A 17,682-nucleotide genomic window follows, 5' to 3' on the forward strand; every position below is an offset into this window, starting at 1 on the left:
GAGGACTCATTAACAACCTGTGTTATACAGATGAAACAACCTTGCTTGCTGAAAGTGAAGAGGACTTGAAGCACTTACTGATGAAGATCAAAGACCACAGCCTTCCGTATGGATTACACCTCAATGTAAAGAAAGCAAAAATCCTCACAACCGGACCAATAAACAACATCATGATAAACAGAGAAAAGATTGAAGTTGTCAGGGATTTACTTGGATCCATGGAAACAGCAGATGACACATTACATTGGGCAAATCTGCTGCAAAAAAGCTCTTTAAAGTGTTGAAAAGCAAAGATGTTACCTTGAGGACTAGGTGTGCCTGACCAAGCTGTGGTGTTTTCAGTCCCTTCATATGTGTGCGAAAGCTGAATGATGAATAAGGAAGACAGAAGCCTTTGAATTGTGTTGACGAAGAACACTGAATATACCATGGACTGCCAAAAGAGCGAACAAGTCTATCTTGGAGGAGGTACAACCAGAATGCTCCTTGGAAGCAAGGATGGCGAGACTATGCCTCACATACTTTCGACATGTTATCAGGAGGGATCAGTCCCTGGAGAAGAATATCATGCTTGGTAAAGTAGAGGGTCAGAGAAAAAGAGGAAGACCCTCAATGATATGGATTGACACGGTGGCTGCAACAATAGATTCAAGTATAACAATGATTGTGAGGATGGCACAGGACTGGGCGGTGTTACATTCTGTTGTATATAGATGGGGTCACTATGAGTTTGAATGGACTCGATGGCATCTAACAATGGCAACACCATAGACCAGAGTAGAATTGCCGCATAGACTGTAAGTAAATCTTCATAGAAACTGACTCCTCCCACTGAGCAGCTGGGGGGTTTGGACCACTGACCTTTTGCTTAATTGCTGTACCACCAGGGCGCCTACGTTTTGACAATTAATTTTTGTTCCTCTGTTCAGATGATCATATGGTGTTTGTTATTTATCCTATTAATATTTTTTTTATTATAATAATTGCTTTTTCAGATCTTAAACCAACTTTGCATTCCTGGAATAAATCTTACTTAATCATGATATATAATCCTTTTTATATATTGCTAGATTTAGTTTGTTAGTATTTTCTTGAGTATTTTTGTGCTAATACTCATCAGGGATATTGATCTGCGATTTTCTTTTCTTGTGACGTCTTTTTTTTCCCTGATTATTTTTTATTATTATTTTAATTTTATTGTGCTTTAGGTGAAAGTTTACAGCTCAAGTTAGTATCATTCAAAAATTAATACATATATTGTTTTGTGACGGCCCTTTCCCCCTTTTCATCCCAGGTTCCCTGTGTCCATTTGTCCAGTTTCTGTCCCTTCCTACCTTCTCTTGCTGTTAGGCAGGAGTTGCCCATTTGAACTAAGAAACTTGTACCTCACATGTGTTATTGTTAGTTTTATAAGCCTGTCTAATACTTTATCTGCCAAGTGGGCTTCGGATTGGTTTCATTTCTAAGTTAGGAGAGTGTCCAGGGGCCATGGTCTCCGGGGTTCTGTCAGTCTTTGTCAGACCAATAAATCTGGTCGTTTTTTGTGAATTTGTATTTTGTTACATATTTTTCTCCTGCTTGGTCAGGGACCCTCTATTGTGATCCTTGTCAGAGCCATCAGTGGTGATAGCCAGGCACCATTTAGTTCTTCTGGGCTCAGGCTGGTGGAGGCTGTGGTTCATATGGTCCATTAGTCATTTGGACTGATATTTTCCTTGTGTCTTTGGTGTTCTTCATTCTTCTTTGCTCCGAACACGATGGGACCAACAGATGTATCTTAGATGACTGCTCGGAAGCTTTTAAGATACATAGTAACTTTAGACCTGTCTCCCTTCCCACCATTCCCTAACCAAATAACAAAATGTGCAGTTCTCAAAAACCGTGTATATGCCCATCATCTCTGGATGCCCAATCCACAAAACAGCTCGTATATGGCAGGCACACAATGGAAGGTTTTGAAATGAATAAATGGCCCAATGTCTACCACGTTGACCACATTAGATTGTAATTTTTAATTTACCTTCAAACTTTAAATTAGTGGTTATGTTCGTGAAAAAGAGCAGGTGCTATCCATTGGGTCAGCCTGAGGAAAGAGAAGCAGGGGATAGTTGAAGATTTCCAAAAATGGAAAACTTTTAAGACCAAATGATTATGTGTCGGGCTAAAAGCAGATTTAAAGTTGCAAGCATGGAGAAATAAAGGCAGTTTTGTTTCAGGCTGTTTGCATCTGAGAAGGCACTGAAGTGTGGTCCTTTAGCCCTTTAGAGTAGTAATTTCCTTGTGTCTTTGGCTTTCTTCATTCTCCTTTGCTCTGGATAGAATGGGACCAATACATATATCTTAGATGGCCACTCAAAAGCTTTTAAGATTCCAGATGCTACCCTCCAAAGTAGGATGTAGAACGTTTTCTTTTTGAACTATGCTATGCCAGTTCACCTAGATGTCCCCCGAGACTATGGTCCCCCGCCCTCAGCTCTATCAACTCCGTCCCTCAAGATGTTTGGTTGTTTCTAGGAAACCTGCATGACTTTGCCTTGGTCAGATTTTGCTGATTTCCCCAATGTTGTGTGTTATCTTTCCCTTCAGCATGTGTCTACTATTTAGTTAGTGACTTCCCTTCCCTCTCCCTTTCACCCTTTTAGCCATCAAAGAATGTTATTTTCTGTGTGTAAACCTTTTCTTAAGTTCTTATAATAGTTGTCTAGTAAGATTAACTTGCATTACTCAGCATAATGACCTCTAGATTCATCCATGTTGTGAGATGTTTCATGGATTCATCATTGTTCTTTATCATTGTGTGGCATTCTGTTGTGTGTGTGTACCATAATTTGTTTTCCATTTGTCTGTTAATGAGCACTTAGGTTGTTTCCTTTTTTTTAATATTGTGATTTGCGCTGCAGTGAACAAGGGTGTGCATATGTCTGTGTGACAGTTCTTATATCTCTAGCATATATTGCTAGGTTTGGGATTGCTGGATTGTATGGTATTTCTATTTGTGGCTTTTTAAGGAGGTGCTATATTGTTTTCCATAGTGGTTGTACCATTTTACATTCCCACCAGCAGTGCATAAGAATCCTAGTCTCCCTGCAGCCTCTCCTACATTTGTTGTTTTCTGTTTTTTTGATTAATGCCAGTATTGTCGGAGTGAGATGGTATCTCATTGTAGTTTTGATCTGCATTTCTCTAATGGCTAATGATCACAAGCATTTCTTTATGTGCCTGTTAGCTGCCTGAATGTCTTCTCTGGTGAAGTGTCTGTTCATATCCTTTGCCCATTTTTCAACTGGATTATTGGTCTTTTTATTGTTGAGGTGTTGAAGTATTTTATAGATTTTAGAGATTTGACCCTTACCAGATCTGTTATAGCCAATTTTTTTTTCTGAATCTGTGGGTTCTCTTTTTACTTTTTTGATGAAGTATCCAAAGAGTGTCCGGTGGATTCGAACTGCTGACCTTTTGGTTAGCAGCTGAGCTCTTAACCACTGTGCCACTAGGGTTCCTTTTCATGAGCATAAGTGTTTAATGTTTAGGAGTTTCCAGTTATCTAGTTTCTGTTTTGATGTTTGTGCATTGTTAGTTGTGGTTTGTATTCCATTTATGCCAAGCTATGAGTCGGAATTGACTTGATGGTAATGGGTTGATTAGGGCCTCTAGCATTGTCCCTTTTTTTCTTCCATGATCTTTATCATTATAGTTTTTATATTTAGGTCTTTGATTCACTTTGAGTTAGTTTTTGTATATGGTGTAAGGTATGGATCTTGTTTCATTTTTTTTACAGGTGGATATACAGTTATGCCAGTACCATTTGCTAAAGAGACTTTCTTTTCCTCATTTAATGAACTTTGGCTCTTTGTCAAATATCAGCTGCTCATAGATGGATGGATTTATGTCTGGGTTCTCAATTCTGTTCCACTGGTCTATGTGTCTGTTGTGCCAGTACCAGGTTGTTTTGACTACCGTGGCTGTATAATAGGTTGTAAGATCAGGTAGTGTGAAGCCTCCGACTTTGTTCTCCTTAAATAATACTTTGCTTATCCGAGGCCTCTTCCCTTACCATGTAAAGTTAGTTATTTGGTTCTCCATCTTGTTAAAGAATGATGTTGAAATTTGGGTTAGAATTGCACTGTACCTGTAGATTTCTTTGGGTAGTACTGACATTTTCACAATGTTGAGCCTTCCTATCCATGAGCATGGTATGTTTTTCTACTTATATAGGTCTCTTTTGGTTTCTTGCAGTAGTATTTTGTAGTTTTCTTTGTATAAGTCTTTTACATCCCTGGCTATATTTATCCCTAAGTACTTTGTCTTCTTGGAGGCTATTGTAAATGGTGTTGATTTGGTGATTTCCTTTCCAAAGCTGTCTTTGTTGGTGTAAAAAAAAGAGGAAGCCAACTGATTTTTGTATTTTAATATAATTCTTGGCATGGAGTTTTTTTTTTTCCTTCAAAGCCTTGTATGTGTCATTCCATTTTCTTCTTGCCTGCATGGTTTCTGCTGAGTAATCAGTCTAGTCTTAACTGGTTCTCTGTTGTAGATGACTTCATTTTTCCCCAGCTGTTCTCAGGATTCGTTCTGTGTCTTTGGTTTGGTAAGCTTGATTATGGTATGTCTTGGTGACTTTCTTTTGGGGTCTATCCTGTATGGAGTTCGTTGAGCTTCTTGGATAGATATCTTCTCATCTTTTACGATATTAGGGAAGTTTTCTGCCAGGAAATCTTCAACAGTTCTCTCTGTGTTTTCCATTATCCTCGTCCCCGCACCCGCATTCTGGAACTCCAATCACTCATAGGCTTTCCTCTTGATTGTATCTCACATAATTTTTAGGCTTTCTTCATTTTTCCTCAAAATTTTTCCTCAGACAAATTGGTGTCAAGGATTTGTCTTCAATCTCATAAACTTTATCTTCTAATTCTGCTCCTAGGTCCTTCTATTGAGTTGTTTAATTCTGAAATTTTATTGTTGATCTTTTAGATTTCTAGTTTATTTTTGTATGGTTTTTACTGATCTATTTATTCTGTTGTTTTGTTCTTGTATTTTTTTTTCTGAAATCTTCTATTGCTTTGCCTGTGTGTTCCTTGGTTTTGTCTGTGTTTTCCCTCCTGATCTCCTGGAGAGCTCTATATATTAGCCTTTTGAGTTCTTTATCAGGTAGTTCCATTGCCTTATATTCCTCTGGAAGGTTTTCTGGTTCTTTGTTTCAGTCTCTTGCTGGAGCCAAATTGTCCTATTTCTTTCTGTGATTTGATATTTACCGTTGTCTCTAAGGCATCAAGAAGTTATACTTATTTAGTGTGTGTTTGTTTACTGTATCCTGAATTTTTGTTTTGTTTTGATATATCCAATTAAGCTGGGGTGTGTGCTACTGGTCGCTAATCTGGCCACGTTGAATCTGTCATCTCTTGTCTCCAGGTGGGTGGAACATCTACTAGGTATGTGAACACGGGATTCTGTTCACTGTTCTTGTGGGGCTGCCGAGGATGTAGGTGGCATTTTTTAGTGAGGCGATGTATCTGTCCTAGTGGTCACCTGGCCATAGGTGCAGGGGATGTTCTCCCTAGTTGTTGAATTGGGCATCGTGTGTGTGTTCTGCCATTTGCGAGATGGTTGAGGCAAAGGTTTCTGGGTTGTTGGTCACCGAGAGTGTGGTACGGAGACTCTCACTCACAGTCCTGGGCGGGCAGGGTTGCATGAGGGTGTTGGGAGCAAGTACAAGTCTCTAGTTGCAGTGGGGGGGCAATGTGGGTATGAGGCAGGGAGATGTCAGCTGCCCCCGGGTGCCTGGTTGGAGGGCATGCCCCTGTCTGTTACAGAGTGTGGTGGGGGTGGGTATTGAAGCTGGTCTTTGGGCACCTGGTGCCATTGGCTGGAGGGATTAGGGGGCAGCACTGGTCCTGAGGCCCCTGTTGTGGGTGTCTAAATGGAGTGAGCGATATTGCTGGGACTCAGGCCCCTGGCGTAGGTGGTTTTTCATATCCTTTTGGTGGCTGATGCTTGATGTATACAGGCAGCGATAGAGAGCGTGATGCTTAGAACACTAGCATTGAAAACCTCACTTTGTCATTTTGCTATAGAATTTGCCATCTTCTGCCCTTACCTAGAAACATAGTCGATTTTGCAAAGTAGTTGGTTATTCTTTATTTCTTTTTTTAGTTTTTCATTAAAAAATTTATACACAAATTTTTTTGTGACATTGGTTGCAATCCTCGCAATGTGTCAGCACTCTTCCCCTTACCTTTTCTACCTGGGTTCTCCATGTCCATTTGTCCAATCTTCCTGTCCCTTCCTGCTTTTTTTTTTTGTGCTTTAGGTGAAAGTTTACAGAGCAAATTAGTTTCTCATTAAACAACTAATACATAAATTGTTTTGTGACATTGGTTGCGAGCCCCGCAATGTGTCAACACTCTCCCCTTTTCAACCTTGGGTTCCGCATTTCCATTTGTTCAATTTTCCTGTCCCTTCCTGCCTTCTTGTCTTTGTTTTTGGGCTGATGTTCCCATTTAGTTTCATATACATCATTGAACTATATGTGTTATTGTTTGTTTTATGGGCCCGTCTAATCTTTGACTGAAGAGTGAACTTTAGGAGTGACTTCAGTATTGAGTTTAAAGGGTGTCTGGCAGCCATATTCTCAGGGTTTCTTCAGTCTCTGTCAGACCAGTAAGTCTGGTGTTTTTTTGGGAGTTAGAATTTTGTTCTGTGTTTGTTACCCACTCTGTCTGGGACCCTCTATTGTGATACCTGTCAGAGCAGTAGGTGGTGGTAGTGGGGTACCATCTAGTTGTACTGAACTCATTCTGGTGGAGGCTCTGGTAGTTATGGTCCGTTAATCCTTTGGACTAATCTTTCCCTTGTATCTTTGGTTTTCTTCATTCTCCTTTGCTTCAGACTGAGTGAGACCAGTAGATGTATATTAGATGGCTGCACGCAAGCTTTTAAGACCCCAGACACTACTCACCAAAGTACGATGTAGATCATTTTCTTTATAAACTATGTTATGCCCATTGAGTGAGATGTCCCCTGAGACCATGTTCTCCAGCCCTCAGCCCAGTAACTTGGTCCCTCAAGGAGTTTGGATGTGTTTACGGAGCTTCTATGACTTTGCCTTGGTCAAGTGTGGCTGACTTCACCAGTACTGTATACTGTCTTACTCTTCACCAAAGTTACCACTTATCTATTGTCTGGGTAATGTTTTTCACTCCCTACCCCTCTCCTCCCTCCTAACCATCAAAGATGCTTTCTTTCTGCATGTAAACCTTTTCATGAGTTTTTATAATAGTTGTTTCATACAGTATGTCTTTTTGTGATTGACTTATTTCACTCTGCGTAATGTCCTCCAGATTCATCTATGTTGTGAGATGTTTTACAGATTATCATTGCTCTTTATTGTTGCATAGTATTCCATTTGTATGTATGTGCCATAGTTTGTTTATCCATTCATCTACTGCTGGTCTTCCTGCCTTATTATCTTTACTTTTGGGTGGGAGTTGCCCATTTGGTCTCGCATACTTGATTGAACTAAGAAGTATGTTCCTCATGTGTGTTGTTGTTTGTTTTATAGGCTTGTCTAATCTTTGGCTGAAAGGTGGACTTTGGGAGTGGCTTCAGTTCTGAGTTAGCAGGGTTTCTGCGGCCATAGTCTTGGGGGTTCCGCCAGTCTCTGTCAGACCAGCAAGTCTGGTCTTTTTTTTGAGAAATTGATTTTTGTCCTATATTTTTCTCCTGCTCTACCCGGGACCCCCTCTTGTGATCCCTGTCAGAGCAGTTGATATTGTTCTTTCTTGAATGAGGGGAATTTATCTCATATATGTCAGACTGGGTTGTTGTTTCATGTTGTATTAAGTTTTCTTTTTTAGTCCTCCTTCCTTCCTTTAAACACATAGGAATGCCTGTTTTGTGCCAGGCACTGTTCTGGGCACAGATGTGGTCATTTTCCATGGGAAGTTTTACTCTCTGGAAGGGAGGGACAGGCATAGAACAGCCAAACCACAAAAGAATATGTAATTTCAAATTGTATTATAGCGAGGTGAACACTGGTGGGCTTAGCCTTAGCAGGAGGAGAAACACTTGTTTAAATGTAAAAAGAGGGACGAAGGAAAAAGTGAGCATAAAAGGACTAAGTTCTTAACACATTTAGAGTACATATCTAATTTAAACATACAATAAGTTATTAATTCTATTTTTATATAATTCCCTTATATTCTGAAATCAGTGTTTGTGGGTAGTATAGTGAAAGCTGTGAAAGCCAGAACTCGATAGGACTGCCTTGTTTTCTTGGGCCTTGCAAGTTTTCTACCTTTGACAGGGTACAGTCTTAACACTTTTTTATTTCCCTCTTTTAGAGGAAAATATTTGCGTTTTCCTTTTCTGACAGGTCTCCGCCTTACATAGCTTCTGGCTTTCACAGATTTTACTGTAATTGAAATGAATGTAAGTGACTTTTGTCACTATGTAATTTTAATTACATCAATTATAGTACATTTAATTACACTTAAGTCTGTATATTAAGAGAACTGATTTATACTGATTTATATAAAACTTTGATCCTTTTATTGTCTCATATACATGGTAATCATGTTAAATATTCCTACCGGAATTCTTTTCTTCTGATAGAGCAGTATATCCAGGGACTTCCTGTTTTGACAGAATGTTAAATGTAGCTCAAGGACAGTGAGTTGCAGGTTGAGTATTCACACAAGAATTGGACCTAGAAAAGTTTACAGGAAAAGACAATATTTTATGGAAACCGTATAAGTGATATTACAATGTGGTTAGTCACTTATGAATTCATCTGAGTCAGTTAGACACAGGCATATGATAACAATGCCTAATTTGTTAAATAGGTTTCTTGTAGCTCCTCTTTGGTGTTCCTCATTTTGGTGATTTTAGGTTTATATTGTCTTTATTCAGTTATAGTGAAGCTGTCTTAAAAGGTGTCCTCAAGATTGTTCATCGAAAAAGCAAAAATATTTGTGAGATTTCTACTAATATACTAAGACAACTTAGTATATCATATGCAGTTGCAATGGTAGCTATTCTGAGTACATGTTTGATATGTTTGGACAAAGCTGACAATTAAAAACATCTTTCTTTTCTTTATTTCAAAAGAACTAATGCTCACAATAAAAAAAGTCAAATTATATAGAAAGTGCTGTCCAATCTCACTTTTCAGAAGTAACAACATTCAGGTGGTCTGTACTTCCAATGCCTATAAGATAGGGCATGGAGCTAAAGAAAGGAAATGGGGGTATTTTAGACTATAAGTGGCTCTTATCCAATTAATTTATTTTGCTTTTTTTTAAACCAGGTTTCTGCTTTGGGTCTAGACCCCTCAGGTGCTCGTTTGGTGAGTGGAGGATATGACTATGATGTCAAGTTTTGGGATTTTGCTGGAATGGACGCTTCTTTTAAAGCATTCCGATCCCTTCAGCCCTGTGAGTGGTATGTATTGAGCAACTCAGTGTCTTTATATTTGAAGATAGAGTGCTTAGGTCATTTGATTCCATGTATAATAATTGTCTTAGGCTGTGTTCTCTAGTGGAGCAAAAGCAGTGAAGTGTATATATATATATATATATATATTGATGTTTTTCTTGTTAGGTGCTGTCGAGTCTCTTTCTCTCTCTTTCTATAAATATATATATATAGAGAGATTCATTACAAGGAAATGACTCACAAAGTTGTGTAGACTAGCTAGTCCAAAATTCTTGGGTCAGGCAGCAGGCTAGAGGCTTCTCCTGACTCATGTGGTTGTAGGGGCTGATGAACCCAAAAGTCTGCAGGTCAGGGACAGGCTGCTGGCTCAAGTCCCAAGAATTGAAGGTCAGAGGATGACAAGATGGATGTAGGATTGAGAGAGGAGGAGAGATAGAAAGCAACTTTTGCCAGAACATCCGTATATATTGGATGCTAGCTACACCCCCAAGAAAACTCCCCTTCCAACTGATTTGCTCTTCACATCAGATCACAGAATGGAGGATGATTACGTAATACCTGCCAAACCATTGAGAATCATGAGCTAGCCAAGTTGACACATAACATTAATCATCCTATGATTTACAATAAAATGCAATAAGTATGCTGCCATCATTATTCAAATAGAAGTTAAATGAATCTTAAATTTCTTTCCTTGAGTCTCATTAACCTGTTCTAAAGGCATTTTCTATCTTTTGTTGGTTTTTAAAATATTGTCATTTAGAAATTATTACCTTACCGAGTTTATTTGAAAACACTCCAATAAATGCTGTGTGATATTACTTATGTGGGAATGATTTATGTTATGCCAATACCCAGGTGCTAATCCATGCTGCACTACCTGGAAGTGGCCAGGCAGCAGTATATCAGAAAGGGCTTACATGTTGCTGCCACAAGCCAACTCCCTGTCTCTGTCTTTGAATATATGTGACCTTTTAGCATATTGGATATCAAAAATGGGTTTTTATTAATGAAACTGGTGTCTTGTTAATTTGCATAATGTATGGTAAAAGTGAGCATTCATCGATGACATTTAAAAGTATTCAAGATATGTAGATTACTTGAGATTACCTAGAGCCAATTTTTTAGTCTTGTGTGAATGAGGTTTAAGAACTAGTTAGGTCTGTATCCTGAACCCTTAGAGATGATGTTTTATGCTAAACCCAGTGTTCACCTGTGAAGCGTGGATTCTGTCAACCATATGGGGGGAAGTTCTTGTCTCTGGACAATTGTTTGCTTCCAGCCATCCTTTTATACAAGTGATGGTTGGAACACCTTAAAAGGCTGAAATTTTTCCCAAGCCTGCAGAACAGGTCATATGATTGTTTTTGCCTACTTACTAATAAACGTTTTGATAATAAATGTCTGAATTGAATTAGAATTGGATCTGAGACCTCAAATTTCTCTTGTAGCTAAAGTTATCTAGCAGAAGAGCCTATTAATGGTAGATGACTAAAGTGACTCAGGTCACTTGGCCACAGAAATCATATTAATTTGTAAATTTGAAAGTCATGACTCTTGAACCATCTTTCTTAAAGATTTGTGTATTCCCTAAATAAATATAGCAGACTTCTGATCAGTTAGAGGGAAAAACATCTTAAAGCTGAGTATCTTCAACGATGGCTATATATACAATAGTTTGTGTGATTTAAAATATCAACATATTGTGTTAAATTAGTATGATGACCTCTTAACAATTTACTTAAAATATGTCGTTATATCCCCTTTTCCTCACATAAGCTTTTATCTCCTTCATGGTTAAATTGTCGCATCCTTATACATAATAGTGAGCCCTGTGGCACAGTGTTTAAAAGCTGTGGCTGCTAACCAGAAAGTCGGCAACGTGAATCCACCAGCTGCTCCTTGGAAACCCTATGGGCTAGTTCTACTCTGTCCTGTCAGGTTGCTATGAGCAGGAATTGACTTGACAGCAATGTTTTTTTTTTTTTTCCCGTTATGCGTAATAGTGAGCTACCAACGGGTAGATGGAAAGAAACAGAATTCTTGACAATCCTTATAAAATTCGTACTAATTTGGATATGATGTGAATGTTACTCATTTACATCATGGGAACTATCTTAATTTCAGCTATTATTAGCCCATAATCTCCAAATAATGTCTATTTTTGATGAAAATGATTATTTGGGACTCAATATGTTTTGTTTTGGTATCTCTATTTATATGTAATTCACTTTTTATTGTGAAAAATTTTAAACATTGAGAAAAGTAGATGGATTAGCATAATAACTGTCTACCCTTTACCTATATTTGACAGTTATAAACATTCGTTGTATTTGCTTTACCTAGTTTTTTAAATTGTTGAACTATTTGAGAGTAAGTTATAAACAGATGCAACTTTTATCCCTAAATACTTCTGTGTGTATCTTTAAAAAAGATGGACATTTTCCTATTTAAACATAGTTCCATGATTACGTCTAACAAAGTTATTAAGAATTCTTTAATATTTGTTGATACCTAGTCTATATTTAGATTTTCCCATTTATCCTCAAAATATATTTTTTAAATAATTTATTTTTGTTGTTGAAAATATACACAGCAAAACACTCACCAATTTGAGCTCTTACATGTATGTTTCAGTGACATTCATTACATTCCTCAGGTTACGCAACCATTTTCACCCTCCTTTTCTTAGTTGTTCCTCCTCCGTTAACATAAGCTCACTGCCCCGTAAGGTTCGTATGTAATCTTCCAAGTTGCTGTTGTCCCTTTGTAGATAGATCTTAAAAGAGCATAATGCTCAAGGCAGGCCTTTTTTTACTAGTTAAGCTAGACTATTGTTTGGTGTTAAGAAGACTTTAGGGGGTATTTTTCGTTTAAGTTTTACAGACCACCTCAGGGACATAATTTCAGGGGTTCATCTAGCTCCCATGGCTCCAGAAAGTCTGGAGTCTACGAGAATTTGAAATTCTGTTTGGCATTTTCCTCCTTTTGATCAGGATCCTTCTATAGAATCTTTGGTTAAAATGTTCAGTAATGTTAGCTAGGCACTATGCAGTTGTTCTACTCTCATGGCAAGGAGACAATGCCTTTATGAAGGCAATTAGCTACACCTTCCATTTCATCCTCCAGTTCCTGACTCTCCTTCTTCCTCTGTTGCTTCAGGCAAATAGAGGCCAATTGTTGTGCCTTGAAATGCCAAGCTTTTAAGACCCCAGGCACTACTCAATGAACTTTGAGGTAGAACAAAAGTACTAAACATGTTATTAGGCCAATTGAATGTGATGTCCCATGAAACCATGACCCTAAACCTCCAAAGCAAGGAACCAAATTCCATGAGGTGTTTATAAATAAGCAGCCTCAGCAGCTACTCTTTTTTTTTTTTTATCATTATTATAAATATATCTGTCACACAACTTTTGCCAATTCAACTTTTTACAGATACACAATTTATTGACAGCAATTATAATAATCTGCCGCACAACCCTACCCTTAATCAATGCGACTTTTCTATCACTGTAAAATCGAAACTCGATACTTCATAAGTGCTTTCTCCCTTCCTCCTGCCCTTGGTAACCACTCATAAACTTCGGTCTCTATACATTTGTCTGTTATTGTCTTTTTATGTAAGCGAAGTCATATAATATTTGTTCTCTCGTGATTGACTTATTTTATGTGGCATAGTATCGTCAAGCTCCATCCATATTGTAGCATGTATCAAGACTTCATGTCTCCTACTGGCTTCATAGTATTCCATTGTATGTATGTACCACATTTTGTTTATCCATTCATCTGTTGATGGGCATTTATTTAGGTTTTTCCACCTTTTGGCTATTGTGAGTAGTGCTACAATGAACATTGGTATACAAGTATCACTTTGAGCCTCTGCTTTCAAACCTTTTGGGTGTATGCCGAGTATGGGCTGGGTATATGTCTTTTACTGGGTCACATGGTTCAGTAGCCCTCCCCACCCCTGCCAGCATTTGCAGGTTCGCTTTCCACAGTTTCAGTTATCTTCGGTCAACTACAGTTTGAAAATGTTAAATAAGTAGTGAGATGAAATTTCATGCCTTCCTGCTCCATCCTGCCTGGGGGCTACCTTCACATAACTTTTACTACAGATTATTGTTATAATTGCTCTATTTTATGATTAGCTATTGTTATTAATCTCTTACTGTGCCTGATTTATAAGTTAAACCTTGTCAGAGGTACGTTATGTATAGGTCAAAACAGAGTATATATAAGGTTTGGTACTATCTGCAGTTTCAGGCATCCACAGGGGATCTTGGAACATATACCGCACAGATAAGGGGGGACTACTGCAGTTCTGTCTTTAGTTTTTTGAGGAACCGCCGCACTCTTTTCCACAATGGCTATATCATTTTGCATCCTGAACATCAATGGTTAAATGTTCCAATTTCCACACATCCTTGCCCACATTTGTTATTTATTTATTTGTTAATATTAGCCATCCTAACTGGAGGGAAATAGTTTCTCATTGTGGTTTTGGTTTTCATCTATCTGATGGCCAATGACGTTAAGCATCTTTTCATGTGTTTGGTGGCCATTTGAATGTCTTCTTTGGTGAAATGTCTATTTAAGTCCTTTGCCCATTTTATGATTGGGTTATTTGTCTTTATGTTGTTAAGTTGTTGAAGTTTTATATATATTTTGGTTATTACATTCTTATCTGATTTATGGTTTCTGAAGATATTCTACCCGTTGGTAGCTTGCCTTTTCACTTTTCTGGTCAAGTCTTTTGATGAACAAGTTTTAATGTTTATGAGGTCTCATTTATTTATTTTGTCTTTTGCTGTTTTGATTTTGTTATTATATTAGATAATCCATTGTTAAAAGCCAGGGCTGACAGTGTTGCCCCTGCATTTTCTTCTAAGAATTTTATGGTTTTAGCTTGCACATTTAGGTCCTTAATCCATTTTGAATTTGTTTTTGTGTATGCTGTGAGGCACAGATCCTGTTTTCTGCTTGTGGAAATCCAGTTTTCCCAGCATGATTTATTGAAGAGACTCTTCTATCCCCATTGAATGAACTTAGCACCCTTGTCAAAAATCAGTTGATCATAGATGTGTGGGTTTATTTCTGGACTTTCAGTTCTATTCCATTGGTCTATGTGTTTGTTCTTACACCAGTACAAGTCTGTTTTGACTACTATAGCTGTGTAATATGTTTTAAAATCAGGAAGTGTGAGTCCGACTTTATTCTTCTCTTTCAACATCGCTTTAGCTGTTTGGGGCCTCTTGCCATTCCATATAAAGTTGAGGATTGGTTTTTCTGAAGAATGTTGAAATTTTGATTGGGATTGCATTTAGTCTATATATTGCTTTGGTATATACTCAAGGTCATGTTTTGGCTCTCGTGGACTTGCTCTGATTTTCTTCAATTTCAGCTTGAACTTGCATATGAGCAATTGGTGGTCTGTTCCATAGTCAGCCCTTGGCCTTGTTCTGACTGATGATATTGAGCTTTTCCATTGCCTCTTTCCACAGATGTAGTCAATTTGATTTCTGTGTGTTCCATCTGGTGAGGTCCATGTGTATAGTCGCTGTTTATGTTGGTGAAAGAAGGTATTTGCAATGAAGAAGTCGTTGGTCTTGCAAAATTCAATCACTCGATCTCTGGCATTGTTTCTGTCACCAAGGCCATGTTTTCCAACTACTGCTCTTTCTTCTTTGTTTCCAACTTTCGCATTCGATTCGCAAATCAGAGCAACTCCGTGAGAGCCAAAATATGACCTTGAGTATATCCCACCTGAATTTAGAGACTATCTCAAGAATAGATTTGATGTATTGAACACTGGTGACTGAAGACCAGATGAGTTGTGGAATGACATCAAGGACATCATCCATGAAGAAAACAAGAGGTCACTGAAAAGACAGGAAAGGAAAAAAAGACCAAGGTGGATGTCAGAAGAGACTCTGAAACTTGCCCTTGAGCGTCGAGCAGCTAAAGCAAAAGGAAGAATTGATGAAGTAAAAGAACTGAACAGAAGATTTCAAAGGGCCTCTCGAGAATACAAAATCAAGTATTACAATGACATGTGCAAAGAGCTGGAGATGGAAAACCAAAAGGGAAGAACAGGCTCGGCATTTCTCAAGCTGAAAGAACTGAAGAAAAAATTCAAGCCCCAAGTAGCAATAGTGAAGGATTCCGTGGAGAAAATATTAAATGACGCAGGAAGCATCAAAAGAAGATGAAAGGAATACACAGAGTCGTTATACCAAAAAGAATTAGTTGATATTCAACCATTTCAAGAGGTGGCATATGATCAGGAACCAATGGTACTGAAGGAAGAAGTCCAAGTAGCTCTGAAGGCATTGGCAAAAAACAAGGTTCCAGGAATTGATGGAATATCAATGGAGATGTTTGAACAAATAGATGCAGCGCTGGAGGTGCTCACTCGTCTATGCCAAGAAATATGGAAGACAGCTTCCTGGCCAACTGATGGAAGAGATCCATATTTATGCCTATTCCCAAAAAAGGTGATCCAACCGAATGTGGAAATTATAGAACAATGTCATTAATATCACATGCAAGCAAAATTTTGCTGAAGATCATTCAAAAACGGCTGCAGCAGTATATCGACAGGGAACTGCCAGAAATTCAGGCCAGTTTCAGAAGAGGACGTGGAACCAGGGATATCATAGCTGATGTCAGATGGATCCTGGCTGAAAGCAGAGAATACCAGAAGGATGTTTACTTGTGTTTTATTGATTATGCAAAGGCATTTGACTGTGTGGATTATAACAAACTATGGATAACACTGCGAAGAATGGGAATTCCAGAACACTTAATTGTGCTCATGAGGAACCTTTACGTAGATCAAGAGGCAATTGTTCGGACAGAACAAGGGGATACTGATTGGTTTAAAGTCAGGAAAGGTGTGCGTCAGGTTTGTATTCTTTCACCATACCTATTTAATCTGTATGCAGAACAAATAATCTGAGAAGCTGGACTATATGAAGAAGAACGGGGCATCAGGATTGGAGGAAGACTCATTAACAACGTGTGTCATGCAGATGACACAATTTTGCTTGCTGAAAGTGAAGAGGACTTGAAGCACTTACTAATGAAGATCAAAGACCACAGCCTTCAGTATGGATTACACCTCAACATAAAGAAAACAAAAATCCTCACAACTGGACCAATGAGCAACATCATGATAAACGGAGAAAAGATTGAAGTTGTCAAGGATTTCATTTTCCTTGGATCCACAATCAACAGCCATGGAAGCAGCAGTCGAGAAATCAAAAGACGCATTGCATTGGGCAAACCTGCTGCAAAGGACCTCTTCAAAGCGTTGAAGAGCAAAGATGTCACCCTGAAGACTAAGGTTTGCCTGACCCAAGCCTTGGTATTTTCAATCGCATCATATGCATGTGAAAGCTGGACAATGAATAAGGAAGCAGTGTTTTATAATTTTCATTTTATAAGTCTTTCATATCCCCTGGCAAATTTATCCCTTGGTATTTTATTCTCTTAGATGCTGTCGTAAATGGTATTGTTTCTCTAATTTCCCTTTAAGATTTCTCATCGTGTAGGAACTCAACTGATTATTATTTGTTGACCTCGTACCCTGCAGCTTTGCTAAGTTCCTCTATTAGCTCTAGAAGTTTTCTTGTGGTCTTTTTTTTATATACAATCATATCATCTGTGAATAGAGATGATTTTACTTCTTCTTTTCCAATCTGGACACTTTTATTTGTTTTTCTTGGCCTTTGCTCTGGCAAGGTCTCTATTCTCTTTGCCAAACATCTTAATTAATCAAGGTATACATAAGTATGTTCTCATACAGAAATAAAGCCATTACAGATAAAGTTAAACTCCCTTTATCATTTCCCTTTTAGTTGCCTTCCAGGTGTTACCACTGTTTTTATTGTGAGGTATGTTCTTTGAGCTTTTTTTCCAAGCAGTTACCAACAAATATATGCTCCTATCAAAAAACAGTAAATACTATATTTGTTTTCATAAATCATATCAGTTATTATTCCACAATATATATTTTTCCACTTAATAATATTCTTTGGAGTTTTTCAATAATAGCATATGTATACTATTATATTCTTTTAAAGTGTATGTTTGGCATAGTATAACATAAGTTGCTCCCCGTAGTTCATAGTTCTGGAACTTTAGCAGGCATCAGAACCATTAGTGTGTATTGTGGGGCCCCACCCTTAGAGTTTCTGATTCAGTAAGTATAGGGTGAGTCCTGAGAATTTTCATTTCAAGTGAGTT

The 17,682-nt window shown here is 38.1% G+C and overlaps 1 protein-coding gene across 2 annotated transcripts in view; it reads left to right on the top strand.

The window, feature by feature from the left end:
* Positions 1-17,682, top strand: part of WDR70 (WD repeat domain 70) — a 364,451-nt gene that overhangs the window by 79,025 nt on the left and 267,744 nt on the right. For both annotated transcript variants that reach the window (XM_010588101.3, XM_023545427.2), the window contains one exon: positions 9,305-9,438. In XM_010588101.3, coding sequence (XP_010586403.2) covers positions 9,305-9,438 — 134 coding nt within the window. The remainder of the gene's footprint in view (positions 1-9,304; positions 9,439-17,682) is intronic.

Source organism: Loxodonta africana, chromosome 2 (assembly GCF_030014295.1).
Source record: "Loxodonta africana isolate mLoxAfr1 chromosome 2, mLoxAfr1.hap2, whole genome shotgun sequence".
In the NCBI taxonomy this organism is placed as follows: Eukaryota; Metazoa; Chordata; class Mammalia; order Proboscidea; family Elephantidae; genus Loxodonta; species Loxodonta africana.